The sequence below is a fragment of the Plectropomus leopardus genome, chromosome 16, assembly GCF_026936395.1.
Source record: "Plectropomus leopardus strain MGB_pleo_1.0 chromosome 16, ASM2693639v1, whole genome shotgun sequence".
Lineage (NCBI taxonomy): Eukaryota > Metazoa > Chordata > Actinopteri > Perciformes > Serranidae > Plectropomus > Plectropomus leopardus.
In genome coordinates, this window is record NC_142191.1 from 5,962,025 (window position 1) to 5,988,032 (window position 26,008).

At 38.1% G+C, this 26,008-nt stretch overlaps 1 protein-coding gene across 5 annotated transcripts in view; it reads left to right on the plus strand.

Moving 5' to 3' along the window:
• evlb (Enah/Vasp-like b) overlaps positions 1 to 26,008 on the plus strand; it is a 66,855-nt gene extending 40,847 nt beyond the window's left edge. For 4 of the 5 annotated variants that reach the window (XM_088089554.1, XM_088089555.1, XM_088089556.1 and 1 more), the window contains 12 exons: positions 3,731 to 3,899; positions 5,455 to 5,632; positions 13,975 to 14,041; positions 19,471 to 19,538; positions 20,384 to 20,631; positions 20,715 to 20,815; positions 22,143 to 22,182; positions 22,461 to 22,512; positions 23,533 to 23,590; positions 23,672 to 23,732; positions 23,864 to 23,921; positions 24,968 to 26,008. In XM_088089554.1, the coding sequence (XP_087945680.1) occupies positions 3,731 to 3,899; positions 5,455 to 5,632; positions 13,975 to 14,041; positions 19,471 to 19,538; positions 20,384 to 20,631; positions 20,715 to 20,815; positions 22,143 to 22,182; positions 22,461 to 22,512; positions 23,533 to 23,590; positions 23,672 to 23,732; positions 23,864 to 23,921; positions 24,968 to 25,005 (1,138 nt within the window). In that variant the 3' untranslated portion in view covers positions 25,006 to 26,008. The remainder of the gene's footprint in view (positions 1 to 3,730; positions 3,900 to 5,454; positions 5,633 to 13,974; positions 14,042 to 19,470; positions 19,539 to 20,383; positions 20,632 to 20,714; positions 20,816 to 22,142; positions 22,183 to 22,460; positions 22,513 to 23,532; positions 23,591 to 23,671; positions 23,733 to 23,863; positions 23,922 to 24,967) is intronic. The other variant, XM_088089553.1, reaches the window with a different exon arrangement.

Consider the following 26,008-nt stretch of genomic DNA (forward strand, 5'->3'; position numbering starts at 1 on the left):
TTTGTTGTTGCCTCAGCTCCTTCACAGCTCCTCTCTCTCGCCCTCTTTTCTCCCTCACCACTCCATCTCCACCTCCCCGTGCCCTCAGTTTTTTCCTGCTCGAGTCTCTTTTAGCACAAGAACCTCATTTATTCATGCTCCTGGGCCCTCGATGCCATTTTCAGCTGGTTGCCAAGAACTTCTTTTTAAAAATTAACAGAGTCGACAAGTTAAAGAAGATAAATTAAACACATCGTTGCCCTGCTGGTGCTCGGGCTGATTTCAAGTGTGTGCACATTGAAACCGTTAATGCAAGATAACGTGTGTGTGTGGAAAGAGTAAGACTCAACCTGGGAAGAAGTTATTTATAACTGCGACTTAAAATGCAGCAGAGGAGTATTATGTGGAGCTTTTTTTTTTCTTTTGTAGTGTTGGTTGAATGGAGTCTGGTGCTACAAATTCCAGCTGCATCTTACCGCTCTCCTTTCAGTGTGCTTTGACGTGAAAGAGAAGGACAGCAGGTATTATTTTCTTTATTCGAGTGTAAGCGTGGTGCTTTCTTTTCATGAATACTATTATTACTTCTGCTACTACATTTCTTATCTTGCAGCTTTCAGTGATGCTACCTTTGCATTATGAAGTCATTTTTATACCAGAATAAAGTCATTTTTCTTGCAGTGGGACGACAAAATCTAATCTAAAAGAATAGTCTTACGTGATGGAAAACAGTTAACTGGCTATTTTCAAAATTTTAAAATTATGCTAACAGCGCCTGTAAAGCTTTAAAACAATGTGAGAAGAGTCTACAGCACTGCTGGTAGCTCTGTGAGGATTAGTGATGCTCAAATTGCGCGAATTGAAACTGCAAATATAAAATACACCTGATGGTAATTCCATTTATCGCAAAAAAAAGTTTTTACGCTCACAAGGTGGTATTTCAGGTGATTCGAAAAAAAGCCATATTTCACCAATCTGTGATGGAAACACTTTTTGGCTTTTCTAGGTCACGTGATGCTGTGGCTTCTGCTCTTGTCAGTAGGAACTGGCTCCCTCATGATGCAGCAGGCGCCACAAGAGCTGTTATTGCTTCACATAACTCTTCAGAAGTGAGCAGATCATGTGGAAATTCTGAACACAATTCCTCTGTGAAATCGTGGACGACCAGAAATCCCTCATACGGGGCTCGCCTTTACATTATCGCTCCATAGCACGCCCACGTCGCCTTCGACTGGAAATAATGACGGCAACTGCAGTGGCTGCAATAGAAATAAAACTGCTAATGTTTTGACATCCATCGCCATAATTCTTGGGATGTTATTGTGAGCAGAGAAGTCGCATAACATCACTCAATGGAAAAGCAGTCATTTCGCAATTGTGTTTTCAAAAATATCTTTTCAATTTTGCTCAAATCTGTGATGGAAACTCGCCTTGTGTCTAACCGTAGCTCTGACAGTTGTATTAATCTCTCGGCAGGAAGGCAAATAAGCATATTTCCCCAAATGTCAAACTATTCCATCTATAGTATCTCTTAAACATCCTCCTCATGATCAGGTATTTTGTCTTTTACTTTATGCTAAAACCACACATGAGCTGCTCTACAAGCCAAGACTTTTCCCTCTTTCTCCCTTTTTGCTCTCCTTCTCTTCTCTGACGCAGCTCTTTCACTCGGCCTCAGGGGTCGATCCACTAATTTTAGCTTGGCAAAGAGGCAAAGACACAGATGGGACTCTTCTTGTTAATCTCATTTGCAAGTCAAAACTGTTTCTCTGTTCCTCCCCTGTGTTTTCCCCTCCTCTTTGCTCCTGCACTTCCACCTTGATCCGCTCTTTTTCCTCTCCAGTCTGCAGCCACGCAGTGCATTTTGTCTGGCATGCTTTGTGAAAAAACACATGGAAAAGGTCATGAGACTCTGCACTCGCACTGTAGTGTACTGAAGTCTGTGTGAGAGTGTGTGTGTGTGTGTGTGTGTGTGTGTGTGTGTGTGTGTGTGTGTGTGTGTGTTGCAGTGAGGGACAGAGCAGTGAGCAGGAGCCTCAGTGGGCTGTAATAAATGCAGTCAGCAGGCAGACCAAACACTGGAGGACACACACACACACACACACACACACACACACACACACCACGACTGCCTCTCATTAAGAACATCAACAGATGTCGGACAAGCGCTTGATTACATTTGGATTAGACAGTTAGTGTAACTCAGGATTAGGAGCCTGAGTTGTTGCCTTGTTCACTGTAATTATCTCACTTACGTCCTCAGACAAACACACGGCGGTCACTGCTGATGCAGGAAGACTGGACCGTAAAATCACTGCTAACAAACTAAAAGACTTTAGTTGTCAACCTTGTATTTGTTAGAGCTCTGTCTTTTTTTATCAGCAAAACGGACTAAATTCAGACAAGAAGCAGAGAGTAAAATAAATGGTTTGATGAAGACTTAAATAAACTCGTGATTCCTTATTGTTTGATTGGTGATCAGTTATTTAAGAGCACCTGTCATGCTTATTTTCAGTTTCTGCTTGAACATTTTTGTTGGCTCTAATGGTCACCTTTTATCTACGTTTTAGCACCTGTCCGTTGAAAATACAAAAAAGCCCGGTCTGCTGTGATAGATCAGCATTTCAGGGTCTTTCACATCTCTGTGTCTGTGGGCTGGTTTTCCATTAACCCTCAAATTGTGCAAACTGAATTTGCCAATATGATATGTGCCTAATGAAAAATTACAAAAAAACAACTCATTTATTGCAAAAAAAGGATTCTGTGCTTGTATGAGGTGGTATTTCAGGCGGTTGGAAAAAGCCATATTTTGCCAAACTGCAATGAAAAGACTTTTTTTGACTTTTATAGCTCACATGATGCAATTGGTGTGTGCTTATTGGTATGAACTGGCTCCCTCATGATGCAGCAGGAGCTACAAGAGCTGTTATTGCATCACATAACTCTTTAAAAGTTGAGCGGCTCATCTGGAAGTTTTGTGTCCATAATTCCTCTCCTCCCAGAAATCCTTCATACGAGGCCACTCTCAAGTATAGGGGGCTCGCCTTTCCATTATCACTGGAATACGCGCTTGCATCACTTTAGATTGAAAATAACAATTGCTACTGCAGCATCTGCAACAGAAATAAACCCGCTGATGTTTTGAACATCCGTCGCCGTGCTTTGTGGAAAGTTATCGATGGATTTTTCCTTTAAACAGCTGATTCTTGAGTGAACATCGTTTCAAAAGTCAAAGTCATCTTTATTGTCAATTGTGACATGTTTGTTAGACTTACAGGAATTGAAATTGTGTTTCTCTCCATGCCCACTGTGCAAATAGAGAATAGAAAAACAAAGAGGAAAAAAAGGCTAAAAATATATATGTACATAAATTAAATAATCATGCAATAGAAAGAAAGAAAATATAGACATGGTGTAAAAACATACCTACATACAAACATATGCTATGGACATGTAGACATATTCTCATGCGCACAACGTGGTGCAGTGTGGTGGTGCAAAAAGAAAAGGGCAGGTTTTCATATGAAGTAATGTTTTATGACGTCTGCTCAACGTTGTATATGACGGCTCGCCCTCAATGATTTTTCGAGTCTAAATAAAGAGAATAAATGTACAGTACAGCTGCAGAAACTGAGTTTATAGTGCAAGTAGTTTGTAGTGCGATTATGAAACAAAAAGTTTCATAATTGCACAGTTGAACTGAAGAATTCGGAGCATAATTATCTCCTCTTTTCTGTCTGTTTTTCACATGTAGTGAGCAGAGTATCTGCCAGGCGCGGGCCTCCGTCATGGTCTACGATGACACCAGTAAGAAGTGGGTGCCCATCAAGCCTGGACAGCAGGGATTCAGCCGCATCAACATCTACCACAACACTGCCAACAACACCTTCAGAGTGGTGGGCGTCAAACTGCAGGACCAGCAGGTAACGAGCAGCAGATGACGACATGCGAGACGAGTGTAGAGTTATTTTCAGTCGTTTAGTCACCAGAGGGAGAGATTTCACCGAACTGTGGGAGGATTGCAGCATTCAGAACGCTCTATTTCGGATTGTTTTTTCAGATTGAGTTTTTCTTTTGAAGTAAAGACACACAGCCGGCGTCACGAGAGGAAAGTTTAATAAGAGAAAAAGGTGTTTAAAACAGACACAGGTGCATGAAACAAAGACGCTTTGTGCCTTAAGTTTGTCAGTCTTTGTGTGTGTTTGCATGAGCTGATGTGTTTTATCAAAGGTCTTTAGTATCATTAACTCGTCTGTCCGTCTGTCCAGAGGCGACGTCTCATTAGTACATTAGATTTGCACCTAATTAATGACCATTTTAGATACTATTTATGATCAGATTTTTTTCTTCTATAGCTATTGAATGCATTTCAGTACGTTTACATGCACAGTTTAGTCGAGCTACAGTCATTTACAGTCTCGTTTAGACCGTTTAACTGGACTAATGTCCTTGTCCTAGTGTACAAGCACAGGGGAGAATCGATTTTTTGACTGAAATATGTTCGACTGCCACAGTACGAGGCAATATGCCCTCTTTCTCTTGACCGAATCAGTCATAACAGTTTATGAACAATAACTTTGGGGTAGAAAAACGCCGTGTCGCTGAGCAAACTGCCCTCATTGATTAGTTTAAAACCACCTAAAAAAATCAAGGCTGACGTCAGTGACTCGCTGTGGCAAAAAAATAAACAGTACATTTTCTACAACTGTGTTTGTACAAAGTTACAGCTCATAAAGTAAGTCATATAAAGCTCTCAAAGGCTTTTAACCGTTTGAGACCTGGATCATCTGACACCTTTGATGTGTTTAAGTATTTAAACCTTTGAACCCTGAGCAAATTGGTTTAATTTTTTTCGTAAAGAGGCAAGAAATGTCTGTGAATCTTGATTTTTAACTAATTTGTTTTAAAATGAGTAGATTTAGTAATGTATCTTTACAGAAGCTTTGTTTATTATTATTATTTTAATTTATTTATTTATTTACATTGCTGTTATTATATATAAATAATATTATTTTTAAGCACTTATTTGTTTTTATGTTTTACTATACTTTTTTGTTGCTAATTTTTAGGTAATTTTCTTGTACTTTTTTACTAATTTCTTGCTATTTTGGTATCATTTCCTCTTCAGTTGCTCACTGCCTTATTTTTTTTTAAGAAATCAAGCCAGTTTCTGGTGTTTTCAAAGGGTTAAAGCTGTTCTGAATGTGTCTTTTCTGTCTTTACAGTCAAACCAATGATAACGCACAAACCATTGAGTCCTTTCACACACACAGCATCAGTTGTCTGGCAGTTTAAGTTCTTTCTCTGCCAGTAACACAGCAGAGTTACGAGACCAGTGCCGCAGCGCGTCGTATTTCTCTCCGCAGCCTGCCGTCTGTAGATGTTTATCATCCTTCAGATAAAAAAGATGGATGAGAAAAATCTGCTTGCAGTTTTTCTTTAGTAACAGCTCCGTCTGCTCCTCTTCCTCCCTCTCAGGTGGTCATCAACTACTCCATAGTGAAGGGCCTCAAGTACAACCAGGCCACCCCGACCTTCCACCAGTGGAGAGACGCCCGGCAGGTCTATGGCCTCAACTTCGCCAGCAAGGAGGAGGCCACCACCTTCTCCAACGCCATGCTCTTCGCCCTCAACGTCCTCAGCGCTCAGGATGGAGGTGTGTTTTCTCCTCAGTTTAACACGCAAACATTGAGTGTGCACACATGGAGGAAAGATTAAGAGCCCCGTCACACAGTCGCACAATGCTGTTAAAGTATTCACCCCCTCTGTGTTTTTTTTCTATTTTGTTGCATTACAACCTGTAATTTAATGGGTTTTTATTGGGACTTTTTTTTAAATGAACCTACACAAAATAGTCAAAATTGGTGAAGTGAAACAAAAAAAATGTACTCCATTACATTTCAGAGGGAAATATAGTACTTTTTACTTGACAACATTTATCTTACAGCTTAAGTTACTTTACAAACTAAAATTTGGCATAAAGAGTTTCTATTTTATTTTTCTAGTTTTTGGGTATTTTTTGCTTGTTATAATAATTAGTTTAGTGTTTTTTTTTTAAAAATTAAAATATATATATTTGGTTTTTTTTAAAGATTTTTTTAGATAGAGTTTTTAGATTACTTTGCTTTTACTTACTGTACATTTACTTTTACTTTTAATACTTTATTACTATATGTCTTTAGGACTTTTTCCTGAATATACTTACTTACTTTTACTTTTTCAGTTCAGGACCTTTACCTTTACTAATACTTCCTCTATACATCATCAGGTGTACAGTGGCTGACTAGCGTCTCTCTCTGTATTTGTAGCGTGTTTTCTGTTAATGAATCTGTTTTAGCTTTTTGCAGCATGTTTCAGTTGTATTTAATTTGGATTTTTATTTTAATTTTTTGAAATTGGCATTATTTATGAAGCTGAAAATGTTTTGGGCCGTTGTAGCAGGTTCGCCTCTTTGCACTATGAACACTGTTTACACTTTCCTGTATCATAACAATAAGGAGACAACTTTTCATATTCCCCCAGTAATGGCAGTCACACAGTCATATTGTTGATGCAGGAGTTTATAAATGCAGCCAAACATTACTATTGAGCAATCAATAATGCAACAGAAATTCAGCAGAGTGCAGCAGAAAGTCGCTGATGGACTCACAGTGATTCAGGCTGCTGCTGCGCTGTCACACATCTTGTTTTACACGGTAGCTAACAGTCTCCTCACTCCCTCTGCCTCTGAATCATTTTTTAGCTTTTATCACCAAATCAATTTTTTAAAGTATACTAGAATAATAATACTTTTTCTCAGACCAGAAAACTACTGAGGGTTGTAGATCTTCTACATGTGGTTGAAGATACAGTAAACCAGTTCTAATACTGAAACACAAATCATCCTTTAGCGTCTGTATGCAACACATCAGACTTTAAGCTTTGGAAAATAAATTCTAGAAATGTCCTAAAATCTCAGATATGTCCCAAAATTCGACAAACATCCTTAAATTCTATAAAAGTCCAAAAATCCCAGAAATGTCCAAAAATCCCAGAAACACCCAAAAATCCAAGAAATGTCCTAAAATCCTATAAAAGTCCAAAAATCCTTGAAACATCCAAAAATCCCAGAAATGTCCAAAAATCCTAGAAATGACCAAAATCCTATAAACATGCATGGAGCCGCTATTACTGGCCCCTGGTCACCGTAATTTTGCAAACGTGGCCCCCAAGCAAAACGAGATGAGTATCCCTGCAGTAGACCAAGCAGTGCTAACAAAATGTAAACAAAGCAGTAGTCTGCCGTTGTTGTTGTTGTTTTTTTGTTTTTTTTTGTGATGCATGCTCATCACTCAAAGCAACAGTGTGCATGTGCAGCTGAGGAGATGATGTCATCGTTTCTCTTTGTTTGACACATCTACATGGAAAGAAAATAACTGGAGTATTGAAAATGAGTTTCAAAAACCTTTCTTTAAATAACCTAAAACTCTTTGTGCTTGCCGACGCGACGCCAAAACGCAGAGGAAAAAAATATCAGTATAAATATCTGGATACATGTAAACAAGGCGTTAGATGTGAGAAAAGGAGGCAAGGATGAACAAACTGAGAAATGAGAATAATGGCTCTTTTTTTTAACCTTTATGTAACCAGAAAATACCTCTTGAGATTAAAAATCTAAATTTCAAGAGCGTTACAGACAGACAACATGGAACAAAAATACAAAATTATAAATATACAACTCCAAAGCAACAATAAAAAACACAAAAAAAGTAACTACAAAGAATGACTAAAAAGTAAGTTAATATACGCTATAAATAAACCATAAAAACAAGACAATTAAAAGAGATACACCCTGATATCGGCGTGTAGAAGATGACACGACAGAGCTTTGAAACGCTTTGGTTTTGGCTCGCTTCTGTAACACATCAGCAGCCAGGCATCATTCATGTCATTAGTTTTGTCTGTGTTTTTCCTAACATGAGGAAAAAGTCTATTTAAAGACTTCTTGCAGCGGTGAATAAACATGCAAGAGAGCCGAGCTTATCCTCTCAGGCTGCGTGTGTGCACGGGTGAGTGTGATAAAAAGACAGAGGGACACGTATAAATTGGGCAGTGACAGAATAAGACAGAGAGGCAGAGTGAGTCTCGCAGCGTGCCGCTCATTACTCGAGCTGCGGCAGCAGCGGCGTGTCTCCCCCTGCAGTCCCCTCCAGCCTCTTAATTAGAATGAGTCATTGAGAAGACCTCCCCCGGGTCCCGTGCTAGAGAGCACATCTTTTCATCTGCCTAATAACACGGGACGGGGAACAAAGAGGCTCGAGTGACAGCAGCCAAACGCGAGTGCACAAACACACGAGAAGAGGAGGATACACATACTTGACAGATAGAAACACTGATAGCCTCGATGCTGCCAGCTCGCTGCGATACGGCGGCGACTGCAGCTGCATGAAGAGATACAAACTGTGTACACGGGTGCTATCACACACACACACACACACACACACTGCAGAAAACACATGAATAAGAGCAGCTTTCATTATAATCTGTGTGTAAATAAATGAGAAAGTGGCAGTTAATTCATGTATTTTTGCATGTTGATGCTTTTTATTGTAAATGCAGAACATCTGTGCGCTCAAAGTGATTTTATGAGACACATTCACAGCTCGCAAAGCGAAGATCAGGATGTTTCCTCCACTCTTAGCAGGTGTGTCTGCCCCCTCTAGTGGTAAGAAGGTCAAAACCTCTCTGACCTCTTGTCCTCAGTGTCCTCACAATGGAGCACAAACTTAACACTGTAGATTGTAGCAGAAATAGTAAGCAATAAAGATAGAAAATACCAAAAGTGTAGATTTTGCAGGGTATCAATAACTACAATATGTGCATTTGTGCCCGCTTCCTCCTCCCCCAACAGCAGCGTGAAAGTAGCAGTGGACTTTATTTATTTATTTTTAATTAAAATTTTTTATCTGAATCAAAAATCATGTACATTATAAAGCAGCAGACTTGCATCATTATTTTTTTAACGTTACAGTGAGAAAACAGAAAATAGAAATAAAATAAATAAGAAGTATATGTTGCAAAATTGTTCATACAGGCAAGAAAAGAAACATGCAAAAAAGAAAAAAAAAAGATAATATTTGGCAGGAAAAAAAAACACTTACAAAAAACGCTATACACTTTGTTACCGTTACATGTCCCGGCCTGTGCATAAATTTTGTATAATCACTGCCCCGAACATGTTCATATGAGCCCCTTAGTTAACACCAATATGTGAAGTAAAACAGGATGTGTGTGTGTGTGTGTGTGTGTGTGTGTGTGTGTGTGTGTGTGTGTGTGTGTGTGTGTGTGTGTGTGTGTGTGTATGTATATATGACTTTGAAGGGCCGTTCATGTGCTCTTAACACATAAATATGGTAGTTAAGACCAATATGTTAAGTAAAACAGGATTTTTTATATATGTATATGTGTGTGTGTGTGTGTGTGTGTGTGTGTGTGTGTGTGTATATACACACACACATAAACACACACATACACACATATACATATATATTTATACGTATGTATATATATGACTTTGAAGGGCCGTTCATGTGCTCTTAACACATAAATATGACATTTCCGAGGAGTGCAGAATAATCTTAATTTGCGTCTTTCGCAGTAATTCGGTGTTTCGTCTGACTTGCTTGAACTTTGTCTGCAGGTCAAATACAAACTGCAGAAAACACAAACACATCCGTCGTTTGAGTGACATTTTAATCTGAGAGCTGATTGGACGATCTGTACAACCGAGGCTCATTCTGCATGTGCATCAGCTCGCTGTCAGCTCGTGTGTGTGTGTGCGTGTGTGTCTGTGTGTGTGTGTGCGCGTGTGTGTGTGTGTGTCTGTGTCTGTGTCTGTGTGTGTGTCTGTGTGTGTGTGTGTCTGTGTGTGTGTGTGTGTGTGTGTGTCTGTGTGTGTGTGTGTGTGTGTGTGTGTGTGTGTGTGTCTGTGTGTGTCTGTGTGTCTGTGTGTGTGTGTGTCTGTGTGTGTGTCTGTGTGTGTCTGTGTGTGTCTGTGTGTGTGTCTGTGTGTGTGTGTGCTGACCTGCACAGCCTGCAGACAAACCCGACCTTTTGAAACATTAACCAGAGATGCTCGCTGCGCTGCTGCTGCCTGGAGGTGTGGGTTACAAGAAGATGACAGATGATACTGTGGCGGGGAGGAGAGGGAGGAGAGGCAGGTGAGGGGAGAGGGACAGAGAGAGAGGGAGGGAGGTGATGGAGGGGGAGGAAGGGCAGCTGAAGGCGAGAGATGGTGAGCGGGGAGTGGGTCTGTCAGTGCCTCTGTGTCTGCTACAGCCGGTTCCTCTTCTTCAGCATGTCCTGTAGGTACTCAAGCTCCGTCTGTGTGAACTTCTGCATGACAATTATTATCACTGCCAGTGTGTGTGTGTGTGTGTGTGTGTGTGGCAAATTAAAGGTTTTGGGGTTCCTACAAGTGTGTGACTCATGGTGGAGGCCGAAAACAAACAAAAAACTAAAAAATCAGTCTTCTATTTTTCTGTGCTAAAGTGTTGCACCAAAAAAAAAAAAAAAAGGAAAAAGCCTTTTTCTTTGGTAAATGTCAAAAAAACAGCCTGCGTTTAAGTAAAAAATGGCCCATTTTCCAGTTATGGAGCCACCAGAGTGGAAAGAACATTGTTTTTCAGATCTTTGTAGCTCTCAAACCGCTGAGTACTCTGCAGACTGACAAAGTGATCTTTCTTTATAAATCTAGGAAACTAACTGCCTTGATAGAAGTAAATAAATATAACTATTAGTTTTAATTTCATTATTTCCAACGTTATTGTTGAGTTTACTTAAATTGTTGTTGTAACTTAAAAAGACGAGTGAAATGAACTCATACTTTGTAAGTGATAGCAGCTTAAGTTTTTAAGTAAACCAAGTTAGTCTGACTTAGGTTTTATGTATTTTGTGAGCTGCCTGAAGCTCGATTCAGTTCTGATATTTGTGATAATATGATTTATTATTTTTTAAAAAGTTTTTTCATAAGGCTTTGGATTTGTGTTGATTAATTAATGGGGTTTTTTTTTGGAGGGGGGTGTGCAAATGATTTTGTCTTTAGATGCCCAGACTGGTATTCTGAATGGACCACAAGTGACTCGTCAACATGTCAAGTTTGTAAAAAAAAGACACCACAATTTACTTTGAACTAACTACAGCTTTTATTTTGAAGTGCCATTTCTGTTTACTTTTGCAATACATAACATTTCTGTTGAGTTTTTCTGGGGGCCAGACCCAGATTATCTTAAAAAGTGATTAGTAAAATTTCAAAATTAATTTTAAAATGAATGGAGGGAAGCCAGGTCATCTGTTAAAACCAGTCAGTAATATTTGATAGTCATGTTTGACAATGTAGCGATTGATTGTTGCAGATTAGTTATACAGTGTTTACAAATTGCATGCACCTGAGAAAAACAGAGTTGTAGCTCCCTCTGTGCGTGCATGTGTGTGTGTGTGTGTGTGTGTGTGTGTGTGTGTGATATGAGGTATCTGATATTAGGCGTGAGTCAGGTCTTTTGTCGTCCTGAGTTATTTCGGGGTTTTTGTTACTTGATCAGTGGCGGTCGTCAGCGCCTGAGAGTCTTTTCCATTAGAGCCGTTTGGAGAGCGTCAGCGAGCGTCGACCCTGAAAAGACTCTGACTTTGTCGAGCTGTAAAACTGTGAGGCGACTTTTATTAGACGGAGGAGGTCAGAGACTCTGGAAGCGACTCAAACGGGGAACGATGATTGTTTTGTACTCGTCAAAGATAACTTTCCATTTGATATCAAAGCATCATAAATCTACAAAATAAAAGTCCTTACTCTGCAAACTTTCTCCTCTGTTCCTGCAAAGACTTTCTCCTATTTCCTCATTTTAAAAAGTGGCCGGTGCCAAACCACAAATGTGACCGTAAATTCTGACCCTTTCCTCCGAAGTCGTTCTCCGGAGGAACAATGAAGATGAATATCGTCTCGGAGGAGTTCAGCGATGAGAGAAGTTTCACTTGAAAACTGATGATTCACTGTGATTTGATTGTAAGTCGACGTCCTTTTGTCGTCATCTTATCGTGTCTTCAGTTAATTACGTCCCCTATCGGGCTCTCCATCTGCAGATCTCACTTACAGTGTTAAACGGATTACATCCGAGCGCCTTGTAGCTCAAATCACATCATCAGCAGGAGAAGGAGGAGAAACCGGAGGGAGTCACGAGTCTTTGATACGGAGCCTCCTCTCCTGTGATTTCTGTACATCATCTTTACCGTCGGAGCTGTTTCTGATGAGGAAAACAAATCTAAAGAGGGAATAATGCTCAAAAAGACAGATCCCGTCTGTGAACTTTGACCCCAGAGCAGATGTTACAGAAGCGTTGGCATTGACTGCAGCCGCAGACGACGTTTCCTCTGTTTCTAATTTTGAGCGGTCTGTGAAAACACACTCCAGACCTCCGTCTGGTTTTACTTTCCATAACACTTAACCCACCGGAAAATTGCAATTCATCGCAGAATAACAGACGAGTCGCCATAAGCTTTCACTTTTTACTCTTTTACCTACGCAGATTTTTTAAAAAATCAAGCTTTAAAAAATAATATACTTTTTTTTCACTTTTATTGACTTAACACTTTATTTATATTATAATTTATAATTTAATTTATATTTATACATTAGAATTTTTTGTGCTGTGTTAAATACTCACTCACACCACTCTGTACACAAAATGTGCTTTTCAAAATCAGGCTACAAAAATGTTATACATTTATATGATTTTCTGCTTTTGTTGAGTTTAATTTTTAACCACCATTTGTCATATTCATAAATATCAAATATTCATTAATTTTCAGAATTTTAACCCTTTAAATGCCAGGTTTTTGTCATGATGCCATGATGTTTTTAGATGAAAAAAATACATATTTTCAATTTATAAACATGCAAAGTAGATTTTTTTTGTCATTATCACAGCCTCAGATGTGTCAGTGATTTGCAGCAAAATTTATATTTATACATTATTATTTTTTGTGCTGTGTTAAATACTCACTCACACCACTCTGCACACAAAATGTGCTTTTCAAAATCAGGCTACAAAAATGTTATACATTAATAGGATTTTCTGCTTTCGTTGAGTTTAATTTTTAACCAACATTAGTCCTGATCATAAATATCAAACATTCATTAATTTTCAGAATTTTAACCCTTTTAATGCCAGTTTTTGTCATGATGCCACTATGTTTTTAGATGAAAAAAAAACACAAAAAAATATTTTCAATTTACTTCATGCAAAGTATTCTTTTTTTAATGATCAAAGCCTGAGATATGTCAGTGATTTGCAGCAGCGTTGATTGTGACAGTGCACCTTGTAGAAATTGCATGTATTTTCTCCATATGTCAAATATGGTAAAAAAAAACCCTCAATGTCATCAGATATAGTAAAATTACAAATTCAAATGCAAAAGCCCAGAAATAATACAATGCATGTTTTTATGATCAGCAAATGCAGTTTGAACGGGTTTTAATGGCACATATTTTTGCATTTAACAGTATGAATGTGACAGTTTTGTTTCCTCGGTGTATTTTAGACTTATTGTAAGAGCGAAAATTGAAGAGTTGAAACAAAAATACACAGTCTTGCCTAAATGTATGCCATATTCTTGATAATATTTAAGTAAACACATGAGCAGTGTGACGCCGGAGTCACGCTGCTCACACACTTTGTGTTACGTTCTACTCGTCTTCAGTTGTACAAGTGGATGAATCAATTCATGTTCATTTACCTCGAGTGAGGGATTAATATGCTTCTCATCGCACATTATTCATTACAGAAGAAAGAGGACGTAATGATCAACCGCTGTTTAATTCCCCGTCATTTAGCGTTAATTGTCTCAACCGGCACTAATTTCAATTAACATTACACTGCTCGTAATGGATTATTAAGGTCAACATTCACTTTATCTGTGCTTCCTCTTTTTCTTCTTCTCTCTCCCTTTTTTAATGTGCGTCTTCAGGTCCAGCTGTCCAGCGCCAAGTCCAGAACGGACCAACTTCAGATGAGATGGAAGCTCAGAGAGCGAGGTAACTGAAAACTCAACAGCAGCCGCATTTACACGCACGCTGTTTACACGGGATGTCCTCTAATAGGACCTGGTGTGTACATGGATATGTAAACGGGGCTGCTGTGTGACGCGCAAAAATTATGAATGTGGTAACTTGACAGGGCTGCCAACTCTGACACCATGAGACACACGAAATAACACTTTTCACACATTCTCGCTGGGAAAAAGAAATAACGGATAACGTCTGACAGCAGCGCTCTCTCCCTCTCCTCTCGCGCACCTGTGCAGGAATAAGTTCGTTACTATGGTTACAGAGATGCTCAAGCATCTTCTTTACCCCCTCTGGAGGCCGAAGTCAAACTAATGGCTAAAGTAGATATTTATCATCTGTTCAACCCCGTATTTTATTGTATTTCTGTTTGTATCCACCTGGCAAATATTAGTCTAACATTCACTCTCTTTTAGCTCTGTTTTGGGTCTTCACCAACTCCTGAAGAAGATATTTGACTCTGTAGCTGCTAAAATGCTCTTTATGTTCACCAGTTAGTCGTTAGCTGTCTCTGAAGTTTGGTGCTGGACAGGTAGGGTTCAGTGGGTTTTTGGAGTTTTATTTAAAAGACTTTTTATAGCCTGAAAACGTAAAGTTTCTGGTTTATAAAACCAAACAAACCAGACTCTTTTTATTGTATTGTGTGAATGTATGAAAACAAAATACACAACCAAAAAAACATGAAGACCTTTCAATGATGTAAAAAAAATGAATAAATAGAAAATAAATAAATAAAATAAATAAATACATAGAAAATAAATAAAATAAATACATAGAAAATAAACAAAAATAAATAAATTAAAATGAAATAATTAAAATAGGATGAACAAATAAATAGGTGGGTGAGAAAAAGGGTGAGGGTTATTTAAATAAAAACAATAAAATAAAATAAGGGTAGAAATTAGTAGAAAGGCAAACAAAGGTTAGTGGATCAAAACGTACACAAATAGACAATGGGTGGCTGTGACGTCACCTTTTATCTATGAAACCAAACCTATTTCAAGACATTATTTTATTTATTTACGTGCAGGTTTTATTATGTCTTTTTGTCTTGTATGTGTTTTGATGTATAATTTTGTTTTTGTAAAGCACATCTCACTGCATTTCTTGTGTGAAAGCTGCTAAACAAGTAAAGTTTATTATCATCATTATTATTATTAAACTAGCGAGAAGAGCAAAGACAAAAACACAAATATGGAAAATATTTCGTGAAATAACCATAACAATAACTGCAGAAGAGTATTTTGTTTTCATGCATCGCTCACAACAAAACGCTGGTGTAGACTCTGTAAATAATAGAGGAGCATAGTGACTCCACAGATATTCTGACAGCTTTGCAGCCGTGATGTGAAAATGTTTCCAGTGAGACTTGTCGAAGAGTATTTTAGTGCAGCTGGATGGTTTGTTCAGAACATTTTTTTAACTAAATTATCTCCAAACGAGTGGACGACCTTTAAGTGAACTCAGTGTGAATGCGTTTAGTGTTTGGGATTATGTGTGTGAGTGCAGCTCCGTGTGTCGGACGACCTGTTACACAGAATATGAACTCCAGCTACTGACAGCTGCCCAAAATGACTTTTACATCTATTCTCTTTCATCCCTCTCTGATACCTTTTGTCTGCCTCCCAGAGCCGACTCACAGGGGAAACAGTCGCCCAAGGACAGCGAGCTTTAACCCTTTGAAACCTTTCTCAAGTATTTAAACCTTTGAATTATGAGCAAATTGATGTGATTGGTATTTGAAACATGGGGAAAAGTGCTTCGTAAGAAATGTTCCACACATTGGAAGAAATTAGTAGATTTAGAAAATTATTTTTTAGGGAGCTAGTGAAAAATGTCAAGGGAAAAAAAGGGAAAAGTAATGCTCATAATTACATATTTAAGATTATATTACAGAATTTTTATAATTTAATTTTATTTAACGCTTTGAAACCCAAGGCAAATTTGCTTGAGTTCTTTCAAAAAAAATGTAAAGAAGGCAAAGAGTGACTTACATTAACAAGAAATGAGCTAAAAATTTGCAAGAAATGAGTAAAAAGTTTTAAAAAGTAAGTAAAAACAGAAAAAAATTACCTAAAAATCAGCAAAAAAAGAGAAGGAATACAAACAACAAAATGACCTGAAAAAAGTGCTAAAATTAAAAAGAAAAAAGCTTATAATATAATTTTAAAAAATAAGTTATTATAAATATGGCTTTCTTTTTTTATAAGCAATTTTTTTAGGAATGTCCTTGACATGACTTCCCAATTTACTCACTGGCTTTTCCCGTGTTTTCCAAAGTAATCAAACCACTTTGCTCAGATTTTAAAGGATTTTAAATGCTGGGGACAGACATCTGAACACAGCACAAGAAAACCAATTTTGATTCAGGTTTTAAAGGTTTAAAGCACCTTTCCAAGTTTTGTTAGCCCTGTTTTATGACCAAAAAATTGTTATTGTTTTTATGTTTATAAAACAAAGTAACTGACATATTAATCAAAAGTAAAAAAACAACAACAAAAAGCAACAAAACAAACAGCAATGAACACACCGCATAAATCAACAAAAATATATATATGTTAGCTTGTTTTTATTATTATTATTATTATTATTACTATTATTATCATTTTACTAATTTTCAGGTAATTTTCTTTTTCATTTTTTACTAATTTATTCCTAATTTTTGTATCATTTCTTCTTTTGTTGCTCATTTCCTTCTTCCCATGTTTCTAAAATAAATCTAGTCAGTTTGCTGAGGTTGCAGAGGGTAAAAAAAAGACTAAAACACAAGACATGTTTTTCTAAACTATGTTGGCAGATTGAATAATCCAAAATAATGGCTGTCATGGGAAATGATACTTGAGGCGATTTCCGCGGCTTACTGAGCGGCCTGCGATTCTTCCACGACTCCCCTCTCCCCCTCGGAGACAGACTCCGGCACAACTAGGTCTTTGTTGCTGTTTTTAAACCTGCTTCATCTCTGCCTATTGGTTCATCCAAATGCCAAATGCCAGAGCTTAAGAGAACAAATATGATGGGAGTTAGGGCTCGCTCTGATCCGTGTCTGCTGAACTGAACCTCTGGCACAAAGGATTACGTCTGTGATTGTGAGGGGAGATTGTGTGCTTCTGCGTGTGGATTTGTGTGTCGGGGGGTTTGCAAATTAATTTCACCGAGCTCTCTCCAGCGGTAGCGGGGCGGTATTGCTCAGCAGCTCTGCTCCCGCTGCTGTCACGTCGGAGAGGTTGCTGGCTCAGCACTTCTGCTCCGACGCACAGCTGGAAAATTCCACTTCCTCTCCGTGAGCTGTCTTTTTTCTCCCTCTCTCTCTCCTGAGTCGTGACACACATATGCTCCTCACATCAAAGACGGGAGGAGAGACGGGGAGGGTTTGATGGGAGCTGGTTGTGAGGTGGAGAGAGGACATGGACGGAGATGAAGGGGAGAGTGATGTGCGTTTGGACAGACGAGGAGAAGGACGTTTACTACGGGCTGCAGGGGAAACTGTGCAAAGATGCCAAAAAGTTATTTGAGCCGTGTAGACGAGTAGACGACAAGTCATGTAAGGTTTAAAAGCTACACAAATCAAAGCTGCCTTCAGCGTGATGACAGCAGCAGAGAAATTCAGCCCGTCCGCCAACATTTAGATGCAGTTTTACACAAAAAACAGGAGTCATGGAAACGCTGAAGTTTCTCTCCGAAAGAAGCAAATCCAAGACAAAGACGCTTAAATTGATCACGTGTTTTTCTTGTGTTATTTCGCATAATTTCTGGGTACTGATGTCCTAAATATGAAAGGGGTTTATTCCCAATATACTGTGAAGTTTTTATGCCTCTACACTGGCGATCGCTGAAGCAGGAGGCATGATTTTGGGTTGTCTGTTCGTCTGTCTGTCCGGCCATTTTTGTAAATGTGATATTTCAAGAACACCTTCAAGGAATTTCTTCAAATTTTAACACAAATATCCATTTGGACTCAAGGATGAGCTTATTAGATTTTGGTGGTCATAGGTGAAAGGTCAAGGTCTATGTGACCTTGTCTGTTTTATTATTGTTAACACAATATCTCAAGATCATCTTTAAGGAATTTCTTCAAATTTTAACACAAATATCCACTTGGACTCAAGGATAAGCTTATTAGATTTAGGTGGTCATAGGTGAAAGGTCAAGGTCTCTGTGACCTTGTCTGTTTTATTATTTTGAACACAATATCTCAAAATCACCTTAAAGGAATTTCTTCAAATTTGACACAAATGTTTACTTGAACTCAATAATGAGGTGATTAGATTGTGGTGGTCATAGGTGAAAGGTCACTGGCTCCCAGCTCATGTAAAGGATGTTCTTGAAAAAAAGTCATGTTGAAACTTCTATAAACTTCTAAATTCGTGCGACTTTGCAAAATCCTATAGCTGTACTCCAAAGTGCCTAAGGGTCTTTTGGATATTCGGAACAAATTTCAACCCAATCCAGTGAAACATTCGTGATCGGTTAGTTTTAAGATACACATACAGAGAATCGCAAAAAAAGCTGGAATTTCGCTCAGAGGACCATTTAGAGTACAGCTAAAGGATTACGCAATGTCCAATGAATTTAACAAAACTGGATTTTGGGTGAGTTGGCATGGAAGGACCTAAATGTGTTATGTCACGAACACCTTGAGGGGATTTCTTCAAATCGGACACAAACATTTGACTCAAAGATGTGCTGATTATAATTTGGTGTTCAGAGGTCAAGGTCACTGTGACCTTGACCTCATTTTCGTGAACATCTCAAGAACACCTTGAGGGAATTTCTTAACATTTAGCAAAAAATCCACTTGTTCTCAATAATGAACCGGTGTTTGGGGTGGATGGATGTATAAAAACTTAAAAACACTAAAAATGTTGAATTATATGACATTACGCAACTTATTACATTAATTACGTAATATTACGCTAAGTAGCTTATGTAACATGATGACGCCCAACCTATGATCTTTTCCTAAATCTAACTGCTGGTTTAGAAAATATGCTCCTGCAGGTCTCCTGCGGTTACCTTAAAGAAAGGTAAATCATGATAATATGTGCTGGAATTAAATTCATTTATCTGATTTGACAACACACTGATAAAGACCCATGAAGGACGATGTTAGTTTTCTCCTCTGTCTGTAAAAATGGAGAAAAAGACGCAAAGAAAGTGTATTTTTGAAACCTTTATCGTCACTATATTTAGAGCTGTTTGGTCGCAGCTTGTGCACAGCGGACCTGCAGTAATTACTGTCTGAAGCCTTTTTTAGGTTACTTGTCACTTTTATTTGGACCTGCTGATGTTTGAAGTTTCCTGTCGCAGCTTTAAGGCAGGATCATGTGACAGGATCACAGATAAGACGTGACATTTGTGATATTAAGTGAGCGGCTGTGTGTCCCCCTCCGTCCCTTCAGGCAGATGATGGAGCAGCAGCAGCAGATGCAGGCGCACATGGAGCGGGAGCGACGGTCGTCCAACTCAGGTACACCCGGCCACTGGGTCCAGATGTCTCCTCAGTCATTAGCGCAGGGTCTGCACGAGAGAAATTACCACACATTCAGTTTTATTTGTTATTTAAATAACACATGGGCTTAAAACAATGAAATAAAACATTGTGCAGTTGGTCAAAACTGGGGGCGTTTCTAGCTTTTGAAGACACCGGGGGCTTAGTGGAATTTGTTTTTGCTTTTAAAGTTTTTAGAGATTTTTTTTACCGTGAAAATTTTTGGGTAATATTTTAAAAAGTTAAAGAATTTTCTTTAAAATATTTCAAGCATTTTTAAAATTTTATTTTATTATTGTTTTGGTTTTTTTTTTTTAAATAACCTTTGATGAATTGTTTTTTTCTTTAAAAAATTTGTGGCATTTTTTTGGGGGAGGGGGGTTGGTTTAAACATTTTTTGGGCAATTTTCTTTTTCTCTGAATGTTTTTGGGTTTTTATTTGTTTGGGGTTTTTTAAATGCAAGAAAAAAAATGTGATGTTTTAAAGAAAATACGCCTTCAAAACCACAGGCCAGTGAAACAAAAATTGCCAAAATTACACCATTTATCACAGCTAGAAACTTTAAAATCAGAAATTATCGTTGTATTTTCAAAATTTGAACTATCCTTGAACACATCATGTGTAAGAAACATTTCATGCATTTTGCCTGAGTCACGACAAAACTTATTTGTAGCTTTGGGTGGGTCCAAAACAAAAATTCACAAACTTGAAATTGTTGCGAGTCACTTGCGGTCCCCTCAGAATGGACCTGTGACCCACTTTTGGACCACGACCCCCCAGTTGGATACACGTATAAACAATCTGACTCCATCTTTGTCTCCAGGTTCTCCTTTCCAAGGCCACCCTGCTGTGCTCTCCGTGGCCCCCCCAGTAATACCTCCACCAATGAACATGGGCGGTCCTCCTCCCCCTCCGCCACCGCCGGGACCTCCACCACCTTCAGCAGGGGCGCCCCCACCTCCTCTCCCACCTCCTCTTCCCATGGGTGGAGGGAGTCACGTGGACGAGCCTCCCGCTCAGACGGGTCTCGCCGCCATGCTCGCCGGAGCCAAACTGCGGCGCGTTCAGAGAGTGAGACGCCGGTTTGTGTTTTTCACTCTGAGCTCTTGATCAAACTTCAGGGAGGTAACTTTGGGATCTTCTCCTCTCCGCAGCCCCAAGACGACAGCTCCTCAGGCGGCAAAAACGATGCCAATCGAACAAGCGGAGGAAGCGGAGGGCTGATGGAGGAGATGAACGCTCTGTTGGCGCGAAGGTCAGAGCCGAGAGTTAAGAGACCCAGAAAAACATTTTGCACCGTCATCCTGCAGCCACATCAGAAACTAGAGCAGCAGTCTGTGATCTAAATCTGTGAGCACAACCACAACAAACGTCCGGATCTGTTTCCAGGGTTAGGGTTATGTGAGAATAACGAAAAATACACGCTTCATAACGGCGCTTTTCTTTATGAAGTTTGAGCAACATGGTGTGAAGGCTACCAGAGGATTACTGCATGCGAGCTGAGGCATATTTTTGCTGATGGGTTTAAATTTGCAATTTTAATTTTACACGTATGTGCACACGCTAACAGGAGCTACGGCAGATCCACGAAACGTCTTAAAAGGCATTAAATTAAATTTAATGAACTCATCCAAAAATAATGCTGTAAGTGGTATTAAAATGTCTTAAATCAATCTTTCAAAAGTCTTAAAAATATGAAGACATGGTAAGACAATTTTATGGGTTTTTTTTTAATGTAAAATCTCAAAATAATTGGTGGCATCTATTTTTCCTAAATTATTTACCAAACAGCTCTCACATTAACGTCACTGCATGCAGTGCACCCAAGACTCATTGTATTTTTATGCAAAATGTATATATACACATATATATATATATATATATATATAACTTAACTACCGTCAACTGGCTGTTAAGATGGTATTTAAATTCAGCCTGATCTCTCAATGTTAACGACAGTGGAAAATAATTTGGGTTTCCGCCCCGTCTGGCCCATCCCACGGTGGATTACGAGACACCATCGCAATTCAAAGCGTCATCTTCTGGTTTTACAGATATCAGCAAAAAAGAAAAAGTAGTTAAACAAAATAAATTATTCATGAATATTCTTGCAAAAATTGAATTGTACAGTGAAAAATAATTTTTACAAATCTACAGTTTATCTTGACAAAGAGCTTGTTTACTCATCTCTATTCTTTCTCCGGATATCGAGCTAATCTAAATGTTTCATACATAAATAACATTAATCTTCCATACATACTAAATCAGTCTGTTTTTATGTTACTAAACAAACATTCGTCCAGTTTCCATGTAAAAGTAGAAAACAAAATGAAACTCGTTTTCAATATCAGCCAAAAAATACACTCGACAAATCCGCATTTCTTCTTCTAAAGTCAAAAACTGTCAAAACCGTTAAATTATGTAAGACATAATTCTCAGTACATGATTCATAATGAAGAGTCACCAGAGCCTTTAATCTATATGTGGCGCAGGATTCATCAGCGATTGTTATTATCCTCATTAAAAGTACTGACGGCGGATGGATTTTGGTGTTCTGACACGAGGCTTCTTCTTCCCCTCAGAAGGAAAGCAGCGTCAGAGCGGCCCGAGGACAGCCAAAACGTGAGTGATGTTTGCGATTCACGAAGCTGCCGCTCACTCTGAGATCACAGTGACCGAGGCAGAGATCATGATAACGTTGGTGATAATGATCATTACGTTGATTTATCATCATTTTCATATCTTAAAAACACAGTAATGATCACTGCAGTGAGGTAAAAATGAAAGAAAATCAGCAGAAAGAAACCTTTACTGTCATTATGTGTAAAAAAATGAAAGCGTCTGTGATGAAGATGATGAAGAGGGACGTGATGATAACTGATCTTTGTGTCTCTCTTTAGGATGACCCAAATTCTCCGTCACCCAGCACCCGGAGTGGACAGAACGCCACAGGTGAGAAAAACTGACAACATGTTCAATATTTCGTGTATTTTCTTCAGTTTGGGACTCATCATCGCCTCAGAGGGAGGCAGAGTTTTAAAGTCTTGCAGGCGACACGTCACCACACCTCAGCTCTTTATTCAGCACGTCACAAAGTTAATATTTTACAAGTTATTGCTCATTTGGAAAAACTGCTTTTATTTTTCTGCTGTATCTACCTGCAACATTTTACCATCGTACATTCAAACTCAACACAGGAGTCCCTCTGGACCTGTTTAAAACCACCATTGCTGCTTTTGAATGTAACTGTTTTTAATGGTGTTCGGCCTGTTGTTTGTTGTTTATGTTTTCTGTGCTCTCAAAATAATTAAAAAACGTTGGCTTGATTCCTCGAAATTTAACAATAATAACTTCAGTTACAGCAGCTTTAAAAACAAGTGTTTACAAAGTACTTTGACACAGAAAGCAAAGGCAGGAACTCAGGGAATAAAAAATACACATCAGCAAACATGCCAGAGAAAGAGCATTTAAACAGAAAGGCCACAACAAATACGTATACATAGATATGAAAGATTTATAGATCTAGAATAAAATAAAATAAAAGTAATTAAAACAGGCAGATCACAGAAAAAGGCAGGTAAAGTACTAAATAAAAGAATAAATGCAATAAATAAATAGTAATAATAATAAAATAAAATAATAAAAAAAATAAAAATAATATAAGAAGTAATATAACAGTAATATAAATAAAGGTTGAATGAATGAATCTCTACGGCCGATATTTCCAAAATTCGGTTTCTCACACCAAAACAATCCAGACTGATAAATAACTCTACAGCTAAAAGGACAAAACTGGATTTTTCATTTTCGGATGAACTTTCCCTTAAAAATAATCTGCGGTTATTCCTGTGAAAGCCTAACTGACTCAAAGTCGAGAAACATGAAACACACAGATAAAAAAATTTAAAGATCTATTACGTGGGAATGTCATTAATCCGTGCTGTTTTTTTGTTGTTTTTTTTTGTCGTCTAGACGGTGCAAAGAAGCCGTGGGACCGAGCGAACTCTGCAGACAGGTCAATGGCTTCAAGGTGAGAGCAGCAGCAGCAGCACGGGTCACTGGGTGTGTGTCAGCAGCGAACCTGACAGATAATGATTTTTAAATCACGCAGGGTACGGAGCGCAGGCGGAGGCGGCGACACAGACTCGTTAGACCTCGACAGAATGAAACAGGTAAAAAAAAAACAGTGCTGCCCAAACATACTTCCTGTTCTGAATATTTGCTTCCTGTGAGAAATGTTTCCTAAATAAATGTTTGATTCACTGTGAACACTTTTTTTTTTAATCTGTTTTTGCTCCACAAGGAAATCTTGGAAGAGGTGTTTCGTGAATTGCACAAAGTGAAGGATGAAATCATCGATGGTAAGCATAATTGTTCTCCTGAAACACTACAGAGAGGTAATCCATCAACATTTAGGAACACTGTCTCCCTCCTAATTTATGGTAATGAGCATTTAATTGGAAATCTAAGCAGTGGGCTGATGGGAGGTGGGTTGCTATGCAGAGTTGTGACCACCAGGCCGCACCAGAGTCCCAGAAACACGAACGTGGACACATCACGCAGTGAGGGACGATAAAACGGACACAGACGGGACGGAGAATACCTCAAGTTTTTACATTGATAGTCAATATTATAATTATTTCTTCATTAGTTTAAAATGTGTTCAACAATTCATTTTATGAGAAAGTTTATCATGTTTTCAACCCAGAGGGTCGACTGTTTCACACTGTGAACAAATAATACATTTATTTATTCATTTATTTATTTATTTATTTTAATTATTCATTTATTTATTTATTCATTTATTTATTTATTTTAATTATTCATTTGTTCATTTATTTATTTATTTATTTATTTATTCATTCATTTTTTTATTTGTTGTTTATTATTTGGGTTTTTATTTATTTATTTTATTATTATTATTATTATTATTATTATTATTATTATTATTATTATTTTGGGGTGGTGTTTGGGATTGTTTTGGGTTTTTTTTTTGTCTTTTTAGATTATTTTTAGTTTTTTTTGTATGATCTATTTTTAACATTTTCTATATTTTTTTTTTTACATTGTGTACTTTTACTTTTCATACTTTAAGTACATTTTCCTGATTGTTCTTACTTTTACTTACAGACCATTTTCATTGCAGGACTTTTACCTGTAACAGAGTATTTTCACAGGGTAGTATTAGTACTTTTACTTCAGTAACCGATCTGAATACTTCTTCCACCAACATTTAAAATGCTTTTTTAAAGTGTTGATTTAGTCCAAACTGAACGTGATACAGTATGAAAAATTGTTCCCTTTAACTTCAGGTCCTCTTTTAAGAACAGACGGCCTCCGTTGTTTTACGTCGTGACTGTTGTTTAACCTAAATTTTGTGTCGATGTTTTCTCTCCTTCACCTGCAGCCATTAGACATGAACTCAGTCGAATTAGCACGACATAATCTTTCAGAGCCGCTCCCCCCGACATGAACCACCTTTATGAAGCATTGCCCCTGCAGCAGCTGCTGTGGTCCTGAGGAGGAGGAGGAGGAGGAGGAGGAGGAGGAGACGTCAGGAACGGAGGCCCAAACTGTGACATCGACTCATCCTGTCCAGCTGAGGTGTTGAAGCGACGCGGCGACGTTGCTGTAACACCTCAGACGTGTCTGTGTAACATTAGGTTTGTTTGTCTGGACGTGAACGGGGCTTCACTCTCGCACTGATTCCTCTGATTTCTAAAATGTTCTGTCCGTCTGTTAGTCCGCCCGTCTGTCCTCGGCCTGAAGGAAAAACAGATCAAATCCATTTTATTTGTTTTACTTTTCTTTTTTTAAAATATTACTATTACTATCATTTTCGTCATTATTAATCATTTTTACGATTGTCGATGTAATGTTGATAAGTCGTCGTAGCGTAGTGAGTTCAGTGGTGAAAATGAGGAAGCGATGGTGAAAACATGATAGTAATGATAATGTTGAGAATTATTATTGCACATCGTTTTATGTCAGCCTTTTGTATTTTATATTGTTTGTTTTTGTTTTAGATACAGTTGCAAGCACATCCCAAAAAATCTTTTCTCATCATCTAACCTGGAACATTTTTTTAAAAGATTTTTTAATCCTTTTCGCCAACACAGCTACGTGAGAAACACGGCAGAAAAACAAACAAACAAAAAAAAAAAGACGGGCTCTGACCTGAAACCCGAGGGAGGAATCTTTGGATATTGCAATCTTATAAACAAAAAAAAAATAAAAATAAATAATACACCAGAGTATTTGTGATCATGTTGTTAATAAAATGTTTATTGGCTGCAAGGATATGGTGAAGTATTGTTCATTTTATTCTCTCCTTTTATGACAAAGTGCTTCCTGGTTTGACAACAAACAAACAAACAAACAAAAAAAGAAACGCACTAAGTTTAAAATGAATTCAAATAAAACTGTGAACAATGTCTTGGATAAATAA